We start from the raw sequence: 20662 nt of genomic DNA, 5'->3' as shown, positions 1-20662 counted from the left end.
AAATATTAAAATTATTTTTATAAAGTTATCTAAAACTATGCCTAGACTTTTAAAAATTCATGGTAAGGTTAATAATTTTACACACTGGTAACTTAATTTTCTTTGTGAATAGTCATGCCCATTGTAGATTTTTAAACTGGAATTTTTAGTTTCCTAAGTCATTTATATATTATTTTATTATGTATTATTCTCCACCTAAGAATATGATATTTTTTATAATATGAATATCATATACTGAATAATGATGCTTAAACAGGTGAAACAATAGGGCTCTTACAACTGTAGTTTAATTTAAGAATATTAGATAAATGTTTCCCATGATATTTACAATAGACAAAGAAAGACACTAGAATGACTTTTTAACTATTCTAAATTATTGCAAAATAAAAACAAAATATCCCAAGATCTCATATTTAAAATGACAGTACCTAATAAACACTGAAGAATTATTAAAATTGCTAATCATCCAGAAAAGAACAACATTGATTAATAGCAAGATGGGATGGGAGTTCGCAGATCCAGTTTCTGGTTTTAGCTCTTCACTTAAAAATTGGTCCTTGGCAACTCCATTAACCTCCCAGGTGGGTCTCAGGAGATGAGAGAATATCAGATGGGATAATATCAAAAGTACCCTTCTGTTCTAAAAATCATGAATTCAAAGATCTAAACTCTTGGGAATAACAGAGGATCAATTTTAAAACACTTTATTTGTATTGTTTTTAAATGAGAGCTAACTCTGCAGAAGCACAGGGGAACCTGTATTGTTCAAAGTACTTGAACGGAGAAAATGCCTCAATTTCGTAGACTCTCATATTTATTTGAAAGACCATTATTTCACCAAGGATTTGATGCTTTGCAAACGAATCTGCCTTCATGTTCCTACTCTTCAGTAACTTTCCATTGCTCTTAGGATAGAGCATGGCTCCCGTGTGACCTAGTCTCAACCTATTACTCCAGCCCCATTATTCACCACTGCTTTTGTTTCTGATGTATCAGGACCGTTGCATATGTATTTTGTCTTCTCTGTTGCATGTTTCCCTCTCCCTCCCCCTCTCCACCCATTTAATTCCTATTCTTTCTTTGAGTTTTGGTAAAATGTCATTTTGTCAGAAAAATATACCTTGACACCTCAGTCTACTCCCCGGTTCCTTCCTCCAGGTCAAATGCGTGGAGGCACAGGTCAACACAGCCACAGCACCCTATAATTCCTTGTTCATTGCATTTACCACTCTTTCAGTTGACATACATATTTGTGTAATATTTTCCCCTCAAGTATAAACACCATCAAGACAACCATGTCTCTTGTGTTCATGAGGCAAAAATTATAGGGACACAGATTGATGGTCAATAGTTTCAGTCATTTTTCATGGAATTGTCAAAAAATAAATAATTTTTCTTAAGTGGTAGGTTTTTCATTTCTGAAGGTGTTCCATCAAAGGCCAGATAGTAGACTTTAGTGAATACAAGCGGGAATTATTTAAAGAGTAACTGAGCTTTTCCTCAATTTTATTCTATACTATGTAAGTACTGTGGATAAAGCACTGAACAGAACATTCTTTTCTTCTTCTAATTGTCCACCTTTTGATGCCTATTCTCTTATATTCCTTGTTTTTATTTATTATATATATATATATATATATATATATATACACACACATACATATGTCATATATATATATATACATATATACACACACACATATATATATATAAAGTCATATATATATATATATGACTTTTATTTTAGATTCAGGGGTACATGTGCAGGTTTATTACTCAAGCAAGCTTATGTCATGGGAGTTTGTTGTACACATTATTTCATCACCCAGATGAGTACCCATTAGTTATTCTTCTGGATCCTTTCCCTCCTACCACTCTCCACCCTCCTATAGGCTCATTTACTGTATTTTTCAGTTTTCTTCAAATCTGGGTCTGCTCACACTCCAAAGTTCCCACAGGCATCATCAAAACATCAATTCCACTTGGTGATTTTTAACTTCCCCTTGAATCCTGATAAGTTATGACCTAGTGTAACATGACCTATGCAGTTCCTGCATTCACAATTCTGTTTTGGTTTCCTAAAACTTAAACCCTTAAGATTTGGGATAGACTCAATATATCCTCTCACTCAGTGTGCTTCCCTGCCTCTCATGACCAGCTCTGAGAACCTAGTGCCTCAGAATGGAGGAAAGAAAGAATGCTATAGTAGTCGAGATTAGCAGTGATTCTGCTCTTCTGTCAGCCTTCTCATTCCATGTTGCTTCTTCCTGTCTCTCTGATCACCCTTTATGTCATGGCAGTTCCACTAAATCTCAGCAAAGCTATTTCTATATAAAAAAGAGCCAGAAATTGTCCTGCCTGTTTAAAGATGTGCACGGAAATTAAAATCATGTTAAATTGTGAGTTTTGAGAATTGAAAATAATTGTAAGGAGTATATATTTTTAGCATTATCAGTGTGTGAATATAATATAAAACATATGAGACCAGCAGTAATCCACCCTCTTTGTAAATTCATCTAGTGACCAAGAGCTCACCACTTACAGGGTATCAAGTTCTATCTTTACATAGTACTGGGTGTTACAAATGTCTTTATTTTTTAAACTGAAATCTGGCAATTTGTTAATTATAACTATTGGAACTAGTTCTATTTAATCTCTTCAATAATTTTGTCACAACATTTCTCTTCAAAACAATAAACACTATTAACATATTGGTATATTTTCCTTTTGCTTTTTAATATGTATGAATATAATTGCATACATTTTAATATAAGTAACATAATGTCATTTTTCTCATTTTTTTCAAAAAGATTTTCTGTAAATACACAATCTATCTATACTATGGATATATTGTAATTTATTGAAATACTTTCTTATTGAACATTTTAAAATGTTCAAAAATGTTCAGTATAATGATGCAATAAACAAAGTTGTACATTATTTTTGCTCAAATGTATTATTTTTATAAATTATTTTGTGCTTGCTGGCTTAAAGGTTATGGATATCTTAAAGTTTTTAAAATATATTTGCATATGGATGAGTTTTATATATATGTATTTTTCTCTCGATTCTTTTATGACAAAGTATATGATTATTCATATGTAAAGATATATACATACACACACACACACAAAACACACTCATAGCACTTATTTCTCTACTGAGCTGAGAAAAAAATAAGCTATAGACACAAAATACAGATACTTGGGAATAAAATTTTTATCATTTTCATAAAAAAGCTTGACTGTAAAACGTAACATATCTATAAATGCATATTAGGTAGCCTACTAAAACTATATATATGCATATATATGCATATTAGATAGCTTACTAGATATATATATATACACACACAGTTACTACAACATAACTATACACATATACTATATATGTACATATATGTGTGTATATACATATACTACATATATATGTGTATATACACACACAAACATACACACATACACATACACATACACAAACACATTGTTTCAGTAGGCTACCTAATGTGCATTTCTGAGTAGAAATAGATTTTCTCACTTTATCATGGTGACACTGGGTGGCCACACACCACTCCAGTTGGAACAGAGCCTACTCTGTAAGCTTTTCTCAGGAGAAGCAGAGAAAGCATGTGCCATGTAGACAATGACATTTAAATGGAAAACAAATTGTTCCTTTTCTTCTTTCAATCTCACCAATCAAACAAATCTCCTCCTAGGAATTGTTGCCCCTTTATAGAAAAATTGGGGGTGGAGAGTAGTCTTTGTTTCCTAACATCTGCACATTTTCATCTGTAAGTATTTCAAGGCAGTGGACTTCACAGATTATTTTATATACGTGCCTATGTATACATGCAAATATATAAGCACATATATTTATACATATTGAGATATAAATTGATACTAAATAATACACAAGAATAACTGCTAATAAAAATGTTTTTAAATATGCAATTCTGTAATATGCAATTTGAGTTTTTTTCCAATTGTGTTCTAGGACAATAAACCATTTTTATTTTTTATGCAGTTGGGATAAAGTGACAGAAGGAGAACTGTGTTTGTTTTGTTTTATTTCAGTTTCTACAACTCTAACCTTGTGGCAATACAAACTCAATTTTACTGCTTTGTATGTACTTTCATAGTAGTATTGAGACTATTTTCTTCCAAATTGGCCAGATAGGTTATACAGAGAACAGCTTCCCAACTCATGCAGCAAGGCACAACAGATTACAGGCCTTTGGGATTCTATTTCTCCCTGACCTTGGGGCTGGCCTTGTAAGACTTAGGGGATTCACACATGGTTGCCAACAAGCACAAAATCCTCAATTATTTACCCCAGCTTGCCTGTAAATCTTATTTTGAAGTGTTATGAGAAAAATCATAAAGCAATGCTACCAACTACAGTAAAGGTTTGCTTACTTTGCACAGTCAATATAGATCTGTATCCATTTTCCAGATAAAGTAGATAGCTGATATTTAAAATATATGCCCTTAGACTAAGAATCTTGAAATTTGTGACTATCACTATAATATGTAATTTTTCTTAATAAAATGTAATAACATTTAACTGAAAAAATTAAGCAATCACTTAATGAGTCAATAAATAAAGGACTAAAGATAGTTTTAAAGCTATTAAAATACATTGTGATGAAACAGCCAATAAAACAGTATTATAAATCTCCACATACACACATCACATTTCCATATAGAGCTAATCTGAATTATGCCCAAATGGAACATTTCACTTCTTAAGTTACCTAAGGTCTTTCTCTTTCCTGGATAATAACCTAATATAATTTTCTTGACTTTTTCTATTGCCAGAGTTAACAGTTGACTTTCTTTCCCACACATTTTCTTCATGTAGAACCAGTTTTTCACCACTGCATAAGTTATTACATATATGATGGCTACCAGAAAGCTATGTTATCTGTAGGTAGTAGCAGGTAGTAGGCAAGTCTCTTATCAATATCAACATGACTGATTTCTGCACATCACTTTGGTGGGGTACAATTAAGAACTATGGCTCAACAAACTGAATCTGTTATGGTTCTCCAGATATGCTAAACAGTGCAAATGCTAAATCTTCCAATGAAAATCATCTATGGCACTGAATTTTCTCTATGGATATATTTTTCTTTACCTACCAGTAAAACAGAAATGCCGTTTTGTTTTGTTTTGTTTTGTTTTGTTTTGGCCTGGAGGTTCAGCTGTTGAAGCTATGAGAAAAAGCTATGTTTGTAAAGAGAAATTAAAAATTGTTCTTTATTATATAAGTTACTGACTCCACTAATGGGGTAGTCAAATAAAGTGTCCTCCAGGGGTGAAATGAAAGAACGGTCCATATGCCAATCTATTTATCTCTTCAGTCTACCTCTGATCACACTCTACCTTTTCCTGTCTGCAGACTTGGTTTGTGTGCAGGTCAAATTACCTCCTATTTTAAAAAATATTTTTGCCCTGGCAGGGTATAGTACTATGACTCAACAACTGGGTTGTTATTAGTCACCTCCCCTTTAACACCATCCCTTGAGACATAATACAAAAGCAGTATTTACCTGATCTTGTTGTTCATAGAAGAAAATCATCTGCATGAGTTACAGCTACACACAAAGAAAGATGCACTTCATCCATACATGTGAAAACAGAACTGCCAGAAGATCTCACATTATTGTTTACTTGATGCCCTTTTCAAAAAAAATTGTCAAGCCAATAATAATAAAGTTATACTTAAGCAGTACATCTTAGGTAAAATGATGTACATAAATCAGACCTTAAGAATTTAAGATATTTTTCATCTGTTATGGTTTTAAGAAAGCTTTATCTTTGATTTATGTTCAATTGTCAATAGTTCTTCACTGTTTAACTTTAGGGTTTCTGAATCACTCACTATCTATACTCCCACTACTGCTAAGCTAAAGTAGTTAATGATTTGTAAAACACTTGTGTGCTTAAAGGTCATCAAAGACTTTTTAAAAATATGTGCAGCCCTAAAAAAAAACCCATTATTTTACAAATGTAGCTTTCATTTATAGTTACTTTTAACAACAAAAAAGCACAGCAATATGTATATGATCAAAGGCAGAATTCCCTATACATAATAGTAAGAATAGCTACTATTCATGATTTAGACAGTAAAATTGTAATTTTATAAGCATTAATGGTCAGCTTTTTAATAAACCTTTCAGGTAAGTATTGCATTCCTAATTTACCAGATGAGTTAACTCAGGATTTAGAGTCTTTGATAATATAAGTATAAGTGATTCAATTTCAGAGAGGAGAGAAGAAATTGGAATCCAGGTATATATGGATGGAAAGCCTATGGTTTTTGTTTTCATATTGTGTTTGCTCATTTGCCCATTTTGTATCATTTTCAGACCCAGGAAGTTATATATCTCAGAGGCTCATGTCTCATTTGTGACAGCTTTGTGGGTTTTGATTGTTTCCTCTTCTGATGTCAGGGCATCCTTGCCCAGTGTGCAGTGAGGGCAGAGAGGTGACCACTCTTTCATGTCACTCTCTGAAATGAGATGAGTCAGTTCACCTATCTTTCAGGCAGTGACACCCAAACCTGGTACTGTTCACTTAAAAATGCTTGCAAATAAACAGTATTGGAACAGGAGGAATGGGTCCCAACAAGTCTGGCACCTTGTTTGCCTTCCTTGTCTATTCTTTTCTTAAACTTGGACACAGAGCACTTAATAAGCATCTGCCGTGTGCTAGTCAACTTGCTAAGTGCTGTGGGTCATGAGTACAGTACAAGGAAGAATAAATAACAGTCAAAACTATTTTAGAGATAGAGCTGTGCAGGACAGAATCAGAAGTTCTCTTAATTCCTACCCCCTGCCTGGTGTTACTTTGCTAGGGTTACCATAACAAAATGGCTTGAACAACAGAATTATTTTTTTTCCCCAAAAAATATCTTGAGGCTGAAATTTTAGGATCATGGTGTTGGCAGGGTTGTTGGTTCTTCCTGAAGCTTCTCCTCTTGGCTTGGGGACCGGACAGGTGCCTTCTTACTGGGCCCCCATACGGTCTTTACTTTGTGTGTGCCAATCCTAGTGTCCCTGATAAGGGGGCCAGCCTAATTGGATTAGGGTCTCACCCTTCTGACTTCCTATAAAACTTAATTACCTCTTTAAACACCTTATTTCCAAATACAGTAACTTTGGGGTTACGGTTTCAACATATGAATTTTGGGAAACACAACCCATCCATAACAATAACCATTACATAAATGTGTGTAATGTGCAGTGGAAATAAGCCAAGGCGAGTCAGATACCACATTCATGGAGTTAGGAGCATGGATGCTTCAGCCAGCTTGGGTTCAGATCCTAAGTCTGCTACTTCTTAATTGTATAGTCATTTGTGAAATTTCTTAATATTAGTGCTTCATTGGTCAACCTGTTAAACCAGACAATAAGAGAACCTACAGCCTGGGGTTAACGTCAATTGCTTTATATCTCTCATGTTAGTAAGTTGAAATAAAAGTTGGTTGTTAGTGGTGGCTCAGTGGTTTTAAAGAAGGTGCTACTCCTCTTTCTCCTCTAGATATAACATAATAGGAACTGTGAGAATAAAAGGTGAGAGAAAAGACAGAGGAAATCAAATTCTTTAATTGAAAGATATTAACATACACCAAGTTTTATAATAAATGATAATCATTTATTATAATGTGAAGATAGGTACCATACAGAAAGACGCTTGGATTCCTAAATTTGTAGCTTAATTAATTATTTTTACAAATCTTTGTTGAGCACTTATTGCTTGTCAGAAAACGTTCCTGGTATTTTGGAGACAGCAGGGAACCAAATGGAAATTGCTGTTCTAGTGAAGCTTGCATTCCAGAATGGATATATATCACCTCCACATTTAACGCTTCAGAAATTGGAGAAAATAAGACACACCCCATAGAAAGTTTATAAAAAAGTAAACTGACAGCGTCATACAGCAAGTTAATATTTATTTGCTTTCGAGTAGCCAGGAAAAAAAAAAAAAAAGTACACAGGACCCATACTAACGCTGGGGCCAGCTATTAGGGCTTCCCGAAAGGCTGCCCTGATGCCTGCGATGCAGGTTTGGACTTTTCTTACCCTGCGTCCAGGCACCAGGAGCAACGTTCCGCCCTGCCCGGCCCTGCCCGGCGCTGCGCGTGGAGCGGGAGGGAGCCCGGCCCTCGCGTCCGTCCCGGCTGCGGGTTCGCCGCCAGCCTCGGCCGCGCGTCTCCCCGCACACCGGGGCGGGATTCGAAGCAGCGCCGCGCGCCTGGAGGCGGATGCCCGGAGGTCCTGCCTTTGCCCCGCGGCCGGCGGTCCGATCGGCAGGTGTCTGGTCCCGGCGCGGCGCTCGCCCAGCGCGCGGTGACTTTGCCTTCTGCTGGGTGAGGCCTGGCGCGCGTCACCAGTTTGACAGCCTCTCACCCAATCAGAGCGCGGCGCTCCCGGAGCGAGGGCGTCACCGGGGCTCCGGCAGATTAGAACTCGCCTCCCCTAGCTCCTCCCCTCAGTCTCATTTAAAGCTCCCACTGGTTTTACTGAAAATTTGAGTGGGCTCAGTTTCTGCAGCGCTTTCTTCCACTGCAAGATGGTAAGTGAGGAACTGGCGTTAGCTAGTCCGCTGGCAAAACTTGGGTCTCTGAAAGTTAGTAAGCTTTGCATTTGGAATTTATTACACCTTGGGAGCAAGATTTTTCTGCTACCTGCAATTAAACAGATCCTCTCTGTTGCCCTGTCTCTCTTTTAGAATCCTCTATCCTTTATCTGCTTCCTCTATCTGCATTCTCTATCTGCTCTCTCTAACTGCTCTCTCTCTTTCTGCTTTCTCTCTCTCTCTTTCTCTCCCCCTACCTCCTTCCCTCCCTCCCTCTCTCTCCTTTCTCTCCCTTGCTATCTGCTCTCTCTCTATCTGCTTTCTCTCTCTCTCTTTCTCTCCCCCTACCTCCTTCCCTCCCTCCCTCTCTCTCCTTTCTCTCCCTTGCTATCTGCTCTCTCTCTATCTGCTTTCTCTCTCTCTCTCCTTCTCTCTGTCTCCCTCTGTTATTTCTACTTTTCTTACTTTATCCCCAGTTTCTCCCTCCACCTGCACTCACTGTTCATTCTACCTCTTCCTCTAGATTATGTATATATTTGGAAACACCTGGACATGAACTTGTCTAGGAGTATTTGGGGTTTGTTTCCTTCTCAGGTATCAATTGCATAATAGCTTAGTTCTGATTCCAATAAGAACCTCGGGGAAGGAGTCTGCAAACTTGCTTTTAAAATAAAAGAAAATTGTGCTTGATAAACTTTTGGCTGAATTTCTTTGGTCGGCACTGCCCAAGCTAGACTTGCTTCAGAACTGGAATTTTTCAAAACTGAATTTACTGAGAACATTAACAAAGTGTGATTGAATTGACTTAACTTTTTTTTTTCTTTTTCTCCTTCTTATTTGTTTTGCCTCTGTTTATGTTAATGCCCAAAGAAGTCTTCAAATCAACAAAAGACTGTAGTATTCAAAAAGAGTTTTCCCAAAGCTGCGACTTGCTAAAATGAATGGCTTTTACCTGATTAAACATTGACAAGTAATTTAAAATTGGTGTTGTACAAATTAACCCAGGAAGGCTGCACACCTGCCCCTGCTCGGACATTTGGAAAGAATGTGTGTTTGAGGTTAGAGAAGTGGAGGGGTGTTCGCTGGATGAGAAACAGTGGAGAATACACGCCAGTTAGTGGCAAGATAACTTTGGAGGGGCATTGATTCCTAGTAGTGGACAGAACTACAGCTTGCTGTCTTTGCCAATGAACTTCTTTCAGCTTTGATTATATGTTTACTTGGAGTGATTTTTATACTCCCGTGATTAGGGTTGGGAGCAAAATTGTAAAATTATCTCAGATAGATAGTTAGACAGACTATAAGCCAGCAGCATGTCAGAGGGAGGAGAAAGGCAAGAATGAGGCAAGTATGGTTCAGAAACTAAAATGAAGAAGTTAGTCTATATTATGTCATATCCATTTCAGCTTTAGCGTTCTGTGCTCTTCGTCCTTCAGGAGTTTTAGAAATATAATTAAGGTATTTGCTAGAGAGAACCAAATAATTCTTACGTTTTTGAATCATTAAGTAGAATTCTCTTTACTTAGATCTTGGGTAGCCTATTAGATGAGCTAGGCATTGCAACAGAGAATACAACCTGGATATGTACAAATTTCACCCATTCAATACTAGCCTATTCTTTGCTCAGAGGGCTTAAGGGAAATTCCAGGTAAACCAAGAAACACATTCTCTTTTAGTAATTATAATTTGGCCATCCCCAAATTAATATGGATCTATATTTAAATACCTTTACTGATTTTTTTTTCTTTATAATTCACTGCATGTAATATCGGTATTTCTCCTACCCTTTTCCCTTCTAAATCTCCATCACCCCATCTCCTGGGACCCCTCACTCCCCCCCATACTGAATTTCACAGAACACCATTCTGCCTTGCCAAGACCAGTACTTTGTAGGAGGCCAGAGCTATAATTGCCCGTATTCCACTACAACGTCAGAATCTAGTGTTGACGTTTCCACGGAGACTTGGGTCTCTTTCTGGGCTGCTGGTCTCCTGGACAACAGAGAGCTCCAACAAGCACCACAGGCACAGGGTAAGTTCTGCTCTTCTGCTTCCCTGATAGGTCTGGAGCCCATTTCCATACTCCTGCCTGCAGAGCATCCTGGGCTAGGACTCTAGAAAAAGGACGATATGGAAAATTTAAGTAAACCCAAGGACTCCTGATTTTTACAGCCATAAAGCCTGCTGTTTTGTATGTGCCAAATAATGAAAATGGGAGATTCTTTACCTTCCCACTGGATAGCATGTATTTCTCCCTACACTTTACAGTTCTTGGAGAGTCCCATCTCACTAAGGGAGTCTGGGTTTGGATCAGAGTTTTATAAACAACATACTAGCAGAATGTTTTTGGAATGAGAATACCAGTTGGAACATCTCCTTTGGAATTCAGGAAAGTTTCCCTGAGTTTGAGAGAAGAGCAAGAAATACTAACTTAGTCTTTTATTTCATAGAGGAAGTTCCATGGACATTGTCTTAGAAGTGGAAAAAAGGATTCCCTTTCATACACACAAAAAAAGGCATCAGCTTTGGAGAGATGTATAGATAGCATTGATGTAAAATCACATATAATTTTGATCTGTGGTTTACTAGGAATATTTATATATATGAAAGAAATATCTGTGTTAAACACTCAAGTTTCTTGAAGAACTCTCAGACATCCCAGAATTAAATATCCATACTGTTGGTTCTGCTGCATGATTCATTTTTTTTTAAGACACAAACAAAGGAAAACAAAATATTAAAAGCACATTTAAATGTCAGGGAGGAAGTTGTTGAGTATTAGCTTCCCACTACAAGCAACAGCAGAAACAAAATGTCCAAAAATATGAACTCAAATCGCTTTTGCCATTTTATTCCTGCCTCCTTACTCATTTCACTTTAATAAACACACACACACACAGACACACACACACACACACAGCATAAATACTTTTTACAAAACAATTGCAGTTTCAGAAAATAAGCAGGGAAAGCATGTAGCCACAAGAGGTTCCCACATTATATATAATGTATCTATTGTTACATTATATATAATAAAGAATGTTGAGCTAGATGCTGTGGCTCATGCCTGTAATCTCAGTATCAACAGTATAACTAGAGAAGGGCAAGAGTCAAAACTAACCTAGATGAAGAAAAGAAAGTAAAAATAAACCAGGATAGTATGACCAACCATAGTTTTTTATTGATAGATAGAGCTAACTGTCAAATATGGGGGGAAAAGCACTTAAAAAAAAACATTTTAAAATATACAGATTAGAACAGTTGAAGCAGATAAGGCTTGAGTACAGTTTTGAGATTTACATTAAGGTCTTCAGAAAAGCAATGTCCAAATTGTTTTAAAGTAGAAAATGCTACCACGTGCAATTCTGAATAAATACAGTCCATTAGATTTGAAATGGGCAGGCAGACAGGCAGAGAAACTGGTAGCATCACAGACCAGAATTTAATTGTAGAGCCAAGCAGCGTATTATCAAGTGCTAAAGCTTAGAAAATAAGATAAAAACTAGAAAAATACAATGCAGTTGCAATGTTATGTCCAGTGTGTGTGGGAGATCAATAAGTATTTGAACAAATTAGTGACAAAGACTGGATGGTCTTTATTAATTTTCCCAGCAGGAATACATATATTAGGCAATAATATGACCCTTATCACTTAAAAAATTTACTTATTTAATACTTTTGGCATATAGTGTATAAATATTTGTCTATCACAGCTTGCTTGCCTTTTCTAAAAACTTTAAATGTTTTGTTTTCCCATGTGGCAGCATAGCTGTTTAAGAAAAATAATTGAACCTATTAAACTTTCTGATTTCATTTGATGACTTTCTTTATTGCACAGAAACTACAAGATTATTTTGTCAGTTATCTACTTGTATTTTCACAGAATCATTCAGTGACTCAAATTTTCCTCTTCCGGACTTGTGCTCCTGGGAAGAGGCTCAGCTCTCCTCTCAGCTCTACAGAAACAAGCAGGTATGTGTAAGTCAGAACATTGAGACTGATCATGTTCTGTGTGATCTATTCTCTACCGTTCATGTCTTGCTTTTTTTTCTTTCTGGAAATTCGTACTGACTTAGTTAAGAACCAAAGTGAGTGTGTGTCCACGGAGAGATCAAAGTTATTTGATCAATGTCACAGAAAAGAAAAACAACCAAGACCTCTAGAAAGGCCTGCAATCAAGCTCTCACTTTACACATTTTAGCCATATGACCTTGAATCCTTTTCTTTATCCTCATTTTTGGAATGTGATCTTTTTTTACCTCTTTTTTTTTTTTAATTGCACTTTAGGTTCTGGGGTGCATGTGCAGATCATGCAGGGTTGTTGCATAGGTACTTACATGGCAAGGTGGTTTGCTGCCTCCATCCCCCTGTCACCTATATCTGGCATTTCTTCACATGTTATCCCTTTCCAGTTCCCCACCCCCTACTGCCCCTCCCCTAGACCCCACAACAGACCTCAGTGTATGGTGCTCTCCTCCCTGTGTCCATGTGTTCTCATTGTTGAACACCCACCTATGGGTGAGAATATGTGGTGTTTGATTTTCTGTTCTTCTGTCAGTTTGCTGAGAATGATGGTTTCCAGATTCATCCATGTCCCTACAAAAGACGCGAACTCATCGTTTCTCATAGCTGCATAGTATCCCATGGTGTATATGTGCCACATTTTCCCTGTCCAGTCTATCATTGATGGGCATTTGGGTTGGTTCCAGGTCTTTGCTATTGTAAACAGTGCCGCAATGAACATTCGTGTGCATGTGTCCTTATAATAGAACTATTCATAATCCTGGAATTGTAATCTTTGTGCTGCTTATCTCAGAGGGCATTTGAAATATCAAATGATACAATAAATGTACTTTTAAACAATAAGCCTAGCTAAGACTTGGAGAAGTGATAGTGATTACAAAATATTTTCCAAAGATTGTTTTTTTAATGTTGTGTTAGTTTTGCCCTGAAGTGTAATTTAATTTAGTGGACATTCAATCTAAGGCTGAAAGAAGCCAATCCACCTCTATTTTTATTTATTTATTTAAAAATGCAAGGAAGGAGTCCAGCAAAATCTTCCTAAACATCATTTTCTATATTTAAACAGTTGCATGCAGCTCATTTTTCTTCACATCTACCTGATTCCCTTGTGCTTACAATTTTAAAAACCTATTATAATCTCTCAAAATGCTTTGCAATGAATGGAAATTCAGAGCACAACGCTCTGAATTAGGTGTTAGGGGATATAAGTTTAATTCAGGCCTCTCAGATGAGGGGTCCCTGAGATTGTGCCCATACAGCAAACAATAATCAAGTGTAAGGCAGTTAAGCATCAGTGGCATTATTATAAAGTTACACAGTCAATATGGTGGAGCAGCCTTCACCATTGTCTGCTTTTTGCAGCTGCAAGATACTTTGGTGCAAAAGGAAGAAGAACTTGCTAGATTACATGAAGAGAATAATCACCTCAGACAATACCTGAATTCTGCTTTGGTTAAATGTCTTGAAGAAAAGGCCAAGGTATGTATGTATCTAGTTTATAAGAAAGCAGTGATTTGAAAAAGGAAGTGATTTCTGTAAAACTCCTTGATTAAACAGTGTATCTTGATATGCATTTATAGGATGGATGGTGTTTATTGAGGAAATACGGCTTTTTCACAAGAATTTTTGTATATCTTTTCTCTAAAGTACCTAGATTGCAGATATCAGTCATTTATTATAAAATAAGTTGCTTAAAAAGCAAAAGCTAGTCAGGGTGGGGGTTGCTGAGACAATCAGGGTTAATCAAAAGGTAGAATTAGATGGATGGAATACTGATATGGGAAGCAGATCAGAAAGACACTCAGTTCTTTTAATTATCTGTTTGACTTTAGGCAAATCACTCTTACTTAGATCCTCATTCAACTTCACCTGTAATGGATGGGCTAAAATATCATTTAAGAATTTTGCTAGATCTAAAATGTCCTGAATATCGCTGGAACCCAAATCTCTTGATTTGGCATTTACAAATTACATCAGGCAGTTAGGCATATACAATTACATTATCGTTTAATTCACATTTTTTCTACACTTTTAAAATGAGTATTTCTAACTCAAGGTTAAATAACTTGCCTATAGTCCTTTTTTGTTCATCTTCAGTTCTTTGGCTTTGCAATTTTTTAAAATCTATTTGACATTATGTTATCACTAATGCTTTAATCATCAATCTTTTCCTTACTTCTAGACAAGCTACATTATCTGATATTATTTGATCTAAATTGATTATGCTTCTTGCTACTCTTGCTAAATAGAGCAGTTCAGAGAATAAAAGACATTAGATTTGATGGCTTTACAATTCAGTTGACTTTGTTAAAAAGAGAATACATCATAGTTATTAGCCTGGGCTCCTAACTCCATCCACCATTCCATAAAAGGACATTTATTAATATTATTAAGTGATATTAACTAGGCAGTTTTATCTGTTGGTTTCAATTTTCCAGGATTTAGAATAACATAATAATATATCTCAGAAGTGCTTTGAAAGTTAATTAAATAAGAAGAAGCAGTGTTGTATAGTGTTTAATCAGAGGATCTCTCTAGATTCAGATGGCTTAGTATGTATAGGCTCGATCATTCTCAGCAAGTTATTAATATGTCTGTGCCTTGGTTTCCTCACTAATGAAGATTTTAGTAACATCTATATCCAATGAGATATTACACCTAATCAACAATTTATAAATTATAGTAAATGATAGTTTATTTATAAATGATAACTTCATAAATGATAATTGCTATTATGGCCTTAATAATAGTAACTTGCCTGTACTGAAATCTTAAAAATATCATCTGGTCCTCTCAACATTTAAAAAAATTGAGTAAAAAATATGATTTAGAGTTTTTAGGCAGTAACTTGTCATCATAGATTTTACTTTACAAACAAGCTAATCCAATCAGTCTTACTTGCCTGTGAAGAAAAACTTAATCATTTTTTCTAAATAATTTAGGTGAGTAGTAAATATATGAAAGAGGTATAACTTTCAAATATCACTTCCTTAGAAGTTGCTGTCATCTGATGAGTTCTCCAAAGCATGTGGAAAATTCAGAAAGGGAAAGAGAAAATCCAAAGAGCAAAGATACTCTCCTTCTGAGACTCCTCATCCCAAAAATGCCAAAAGAAAGCTCTCTGGTGAATTTGCTAACTGTGAAGAACAACCTGGACCCCCTGTGGATCCCTGGGTTCTTCAAACACTTGGGTTAAAAGACCTTGATACCATTGATGACACCTTATCAGCTAACTACAGTGCCCTCTCATCTCATCCCAGAAGATTTGCCAGCACATTTTCCCAGTTTCCGGATGATGCAGTTGATTATAAAAATGTCCCCAGAGAGGATATGTCAATTGACTACAGAGGTGACAGAACAACCCCCTTGCACAGCACTGCTACTCATGGAGAAGATTTCCACGTCCTTTCTCAGCTTTCAAATTCCCCAGTGGGGCTGAAGACTCTTCCTTACTATACTGCTAATGTGTCACCCAACAAGACAGAGATGGCATTTTCCACATCCCTGAGCCCTCATTGTAATGTGAAAACTCATTCCTTCCACCAGGGACAAGCCTTTGTGCGTCGAGATGAGGAGGGAGGCTGGAAGTTTACCTGGGTCCCTAAGCAGTCTTAGTGACCCCTCTTTTACCACAAAGCACTGCCATGAACTCTGTTTACAAAGACCTCTCTTGCACTTGAATTTGACTATGTGAAACAGAGAAGCTATTGCTTAGACTGTCTCCTGCCAGTTTAAATGTCACTCTCAATTACTCACTTAAATCTGCAGGGCATGGCTTCCACGAATCCGTATGAAACATATCCTCGCGTCTTTCACCTAAATTTGACTTGTTTACACACCAATACCTGCTATTGACGTTCCTTCTTTGCCCTATACTTGAAAAGGTATTTTCCATTTACTTCTATATTTTTTAAGATCTAGATACATTTTTCCAATTATAGCCAGTTTAACCTATTTTCGTCTTTTAAGTAGTTGAAATATCACAGCTCTTTTACTTTTCTCCCATTTTGTCATTTCTGAAAACTGCCTGTAGAATGAGCCTTATTTTTGCTTCAATTACTTGCCACTGCATATTCAAATAGCTTAGGGTGGGGTAGAAACAAGTGTCTTTGCCCATCACTGATACTACTGAAGACATAATATGGATGTGTATAATGTTATGTTCATGGCAGTTCAAAAAGTTCAGCACCCCATGGTGGCATTGACAGTCTCTTAAAACAACTGTAACTCCACTAAGAAGCAATATCACAGATATACTTTAAAATTACTAAGAACTTAAATTATTTTTAAATGCCTCATGATGTATCAGCTTCTATATGTACCCGACATTGTTTCTTTAACCAACATGGCTCCAAGAACATTTTGAGGGACTGTGTTAATAAAACTAGCCATCATCTGAAACTACCCAGATGCTGACAAACTCCTATTGCTGAAAACAGACTAACCTAGTTCAGCCATTGCCTCATTCATTCATTCATTCACATATTCATTTTTTCATTGATCACTCCTCCTAAGATATCTAGAATACCTAATGCATGCTTTGTACCAAGCACAATGCTACGTGATGATGATAAAATGCAAGTGATTTAGACGCTGTGGCCACCATCATGAGACTTAGACCGACTCATCTGCTATGACTTTGAGAAAATGACTTCCCTTTTGTTAAGGTTTAGTTTCCAAGCTGTAGAATGCAGAAGTTGGACTAGATAATAACTAATATTCTAAGAATTGAGGCTGGGTCCTATCAGCTTTACTCCAACATGGCAATTTCAGGTCATTGAAGAAACTGAAGAGAAGCCTTTAGATAGGCACTGCAAATACCATGTAAGGTGAACTTATGTACAATTAATAACAATGAAAAATATAAGCCATTTGAAGTTAACATTAGAAATCATTGCTCTGATCACATCTAGTAAGAGTCCATTTTGCAGTTAACTCAGTCTAACAATGTGAAAATAATTTTCATCTAAAAATAGATACATATTAATTTTTTAAATAAGTGTGGATAGATTGAATGTAAATATTGGCATCAAGTACTTAATATTTCTAAATTTGAAACAATATATTTTTCGTGCTTATGCTAGTTTTCTTCTTTCCCATCTCCCAATATCCCTGTCATTCCCAGAGTAATTTACACATCCTGCATGTGCACCTGTGTTTTTTGGACAAACTTCAATTAATGATGAAATCCTCCATGTTGAAACCTGTTCTCATTTTTCTCTTTTCCACATCTCAATAACTAACCTTGCACAATCGATATCTCATAGGTCAAGTGTATTGCTTAGGATTCTTTGTAACAAAGACATGCCTTTCATTGTTGTTGCTGTTTGGTTGTTGCTTTATTTTGGTGATGTGAACAAAAGGTCTGTTTTATAAAGTTTTGTTACCACCCACTTTTTAGAATAATTTATGAAGAAGAATCCAATATAGCAATTAATATTATTATCTGGAGTACTTTAATAAGTAGAACACAATCCATTTTCTAAAAAGTAAAATAAATAAATAAATGTGCCTTTTACATTCTAGTGTCTGTACCCCTGGTTGGTGAAATTTGTCTCTTTTTAGAATAAGATATTTAAAAATTAGAATTATTGTACTTTACTACACTAGGAATTGAGAAAGCAGTATAACTAATTTTGAAAGTCTAATAATCAAGCTGCAAGAGAAAAGGTATCTGTTAACAAACGCTTATTTTTTGATCTTTGCGTGCCTTATCATGTGTCAGGTACCATGAGGATTCACCCAAACTTAGCACAATGCTTTTGGTGTACAAAACAAAACCACATAAAATGTCATAGCTTTTGATGGCTTTTAAATGAAACTTAGTTTCAGCCCAGTTTAAAGATATTACAGAACATTAGGGATTAAATGTGATAAGATTTCCTGGCTTATATTATGAATGGTATTATGGAAGACAATTACCACATGTTCTTGAAATCATGTCTATAAATATTTAATATCCACTTAAATTATGTATAGAAAATTATTTTTCAGAAACTAAAAATTCCTTTCACCTGAGTATACGTTTTACTTGTATGGTTTTACCATGTCTCTCTAGTAAACCACAGTTAATATTTTAAGCTATAGTGGGAAATAAAAACTAAGTATTTTGTGATTGTGATAACTATTTTTATATTATGCTTATAATTCCCTAACAGATTTTCTTCTCCTATTTTGTAACCTTAATCCTGTGTATTTGCACTTCTTTTGTATGGTCAGACTAATGTCTTCAGCATTTAGGGCTTAATGGTTCTTTCCCTTCTCTAGGGTACATTAATGAGGCTTTCAAATGTTAAGTGGCTTAGGGTCCTGTGCCTCTAGGTACACCACTGTCTTAACTGGCCACATATAAAAATTAGAATCCAGTATCAATTTTTAAAATTTGTTAAATTTACCAGTGTCCTCTATCATCTGAAAATAAATCATACTTGTATCTCTTTACTATCTGGGAAAAAAAGGATGTTGTTAAGCTTCAGCTATGAAGGCGACGTTCAGTAAGTAAGATTATTTAAGATTTCCGTGCTGCTAAACTATAATTTTGAAAAATTTGAGGAAAAGGATCAATATGAATTAATGAAAAAATTTATCTATTTGACTTAATTCAATAAAATGATTTTTAAAAGAAAGTATGACAAATGGTTTAACAACTAACCTGCAGCATAGATGTGGAGAAAAGTATAGAATTAATATATCCAGTGATAATTTTTGATAAATATTACATCTTGCTTGTAAGATCAGGTATGTAATTATACCTGTGTTTCACTTTACCAAAAGATTCACATGAGAATAATATTGAATTCTGATGTTTTTCTTTGTATTTCACTAAACCAAATAGAATTGGTTTGCAAGCTACAAATATGTAGTGTGAGTATATTTCTCAACATATTTTTCATATTTTTATCTATATTTTTTGTTACATAAACATAACCAGACATCTGGGTTTAATTCTTGTATTGAATATTCTGGAATTGTAAAATATAATTTAACACACAATATTTTAAATAATATGATTTCTTTATGATTTGACATATTTCTAAATATATGTAAGAGTTAATTTTGTAATGAATTTATAGCTAATAAATAATGACAAAAACTTACTTAATCCTACTTTTGGCCCTTATTTTGGAAACAGTTTTTAGAGAATGGAGCAACGAACCACGAAAAAGTTTTCTGTATCCATTTCTTTTGTAGATTTTGTCACAGAAAAAAAAAAAAAGCATGTCATTTACAAATGTATGAAATAGCAATATGACTACTAATGGAGGTATTTAGTCAACAGACATAGCCTGTGTCAGGCTCAGCTGAGAAAAGATGAAATATGTGTTAAAAATTAACTTGGCAGCTGGGCGCAGTGGCTCATGCCTGTAATCCAGCACTTTGAGAGGCCGAGGCAGAAGGATCATGAGGTCAGGAGTTCAAGATCAGCCTGACCAAGACAGTGAAACCCATCTCTACTAAAAATATAAAAATTAGCTGGGCACAGTGCCACCTGTAATCCCAGCTACTCGGGAGGCTGAGGCAGTAGAATCGCTTGAACCCAGATGACAGAGGTTGCAGTGAAATGAGATTGCACCACTGTACTTCAGCCTGGGTGATAAAGTGAGACTCTGTCTCAAACAAACACAAAAACTAACTTGGCTGTAAATGAGAGGAACATAATTTAAACATGCTTAATCAAAGCAAGAGTATAATTGGCTTTCATCATCAATGTTTATATTTCCAGCATAGTTGGATAAAATGTCAGCAATTTGGTTTGGGATTTCAAGGAAGGCTATGATTAGGAATAGATTATTGAAAGATGTTAAGATAACACTCACCATACAAAAGCATGACAGAAACCAACATGGGACAAGGTAATCTTAAAGAGCAATCGACATAAAATATTCTCTAGTTTTGTGACTTTCTACCTCAAGTGAATAAAACCTCAGTTAAATGTTCCAGATTGATTTTAGTTATAGCATGAGGAATTATGAAAAGCTTAGGGCATCTGCATGTGAAAATTGGGAGCAGGATTATCTTGAGGACACTATATAGGTATATAGCCATATTTTCCTCAGG

At 35.7% G+C, this 20662-nt stretch overlaps 1 protein-coding gene across 1 annotated transcript; it reads left to right on the top strand.

Annotated features, from left to right (window-relative positions):
- Positions 1-8503: 8503 nt before the first annotated feature.
- Positions 8504-18623, top strand: GMNC (geminin coiled-coil domain containing). The gene is made up of 5 exons (XM_037737817.1): positions 8504-8579; positions 10439-10613; positions 12465-12553; positions 13967-14083; positions 15599-18623. The coding sequence occupies exons 1-5, from the start codon at positions 8577-8579 to the stop codon at positions 16217-16219; spliced, it is 1005 nt and encodes a 334-aa protein (XP_037593745.1). The 5' UTR covers positions 8504-8576; the 3' UTR covers positions 16220-18623.
- Positions 18624-20662: the final 2039 nt, after the last annotated feature.

This window comes from Cebus imitator, unplaced genomic scaffold (assembly GCF_001604975.1).
Source record: "Cebus imitator isolate Cc_AM_T3 unplaced genomic scaffold, Cebus_imitator-1.0 Scaffold43, whole genome shotgun sequence".
Classification (NCBI taxonomy): Eukaryota; Metazoa; Chordata; class Mammalia; order Primates; family Cebidae; genus Cebus; species Cebus imitator.
Note: the sequence above shows the minus strand (reverse complement) of the source record. Positions and strands in the feature narration are given on the sequence as shown.

Coding starts and splice junctions, on each gene's coding strand:
- GMNC (XM_037737817.1), top strand. Junction 12,554..13,966: donor AGCTCTACAGAAACAAGCAG/GTATGTGTAAGT, acceptor TGCTTTTTGCAG/CTGCAAGATACTTTGGTGCA. Junction 14,084..15,598: donor GTCTTGAAGAAAAGGCCAAG/GTATGTATGTAT, acceptor TCACTTCCTTAG/AAGTTGCTGTCATCTGATGA.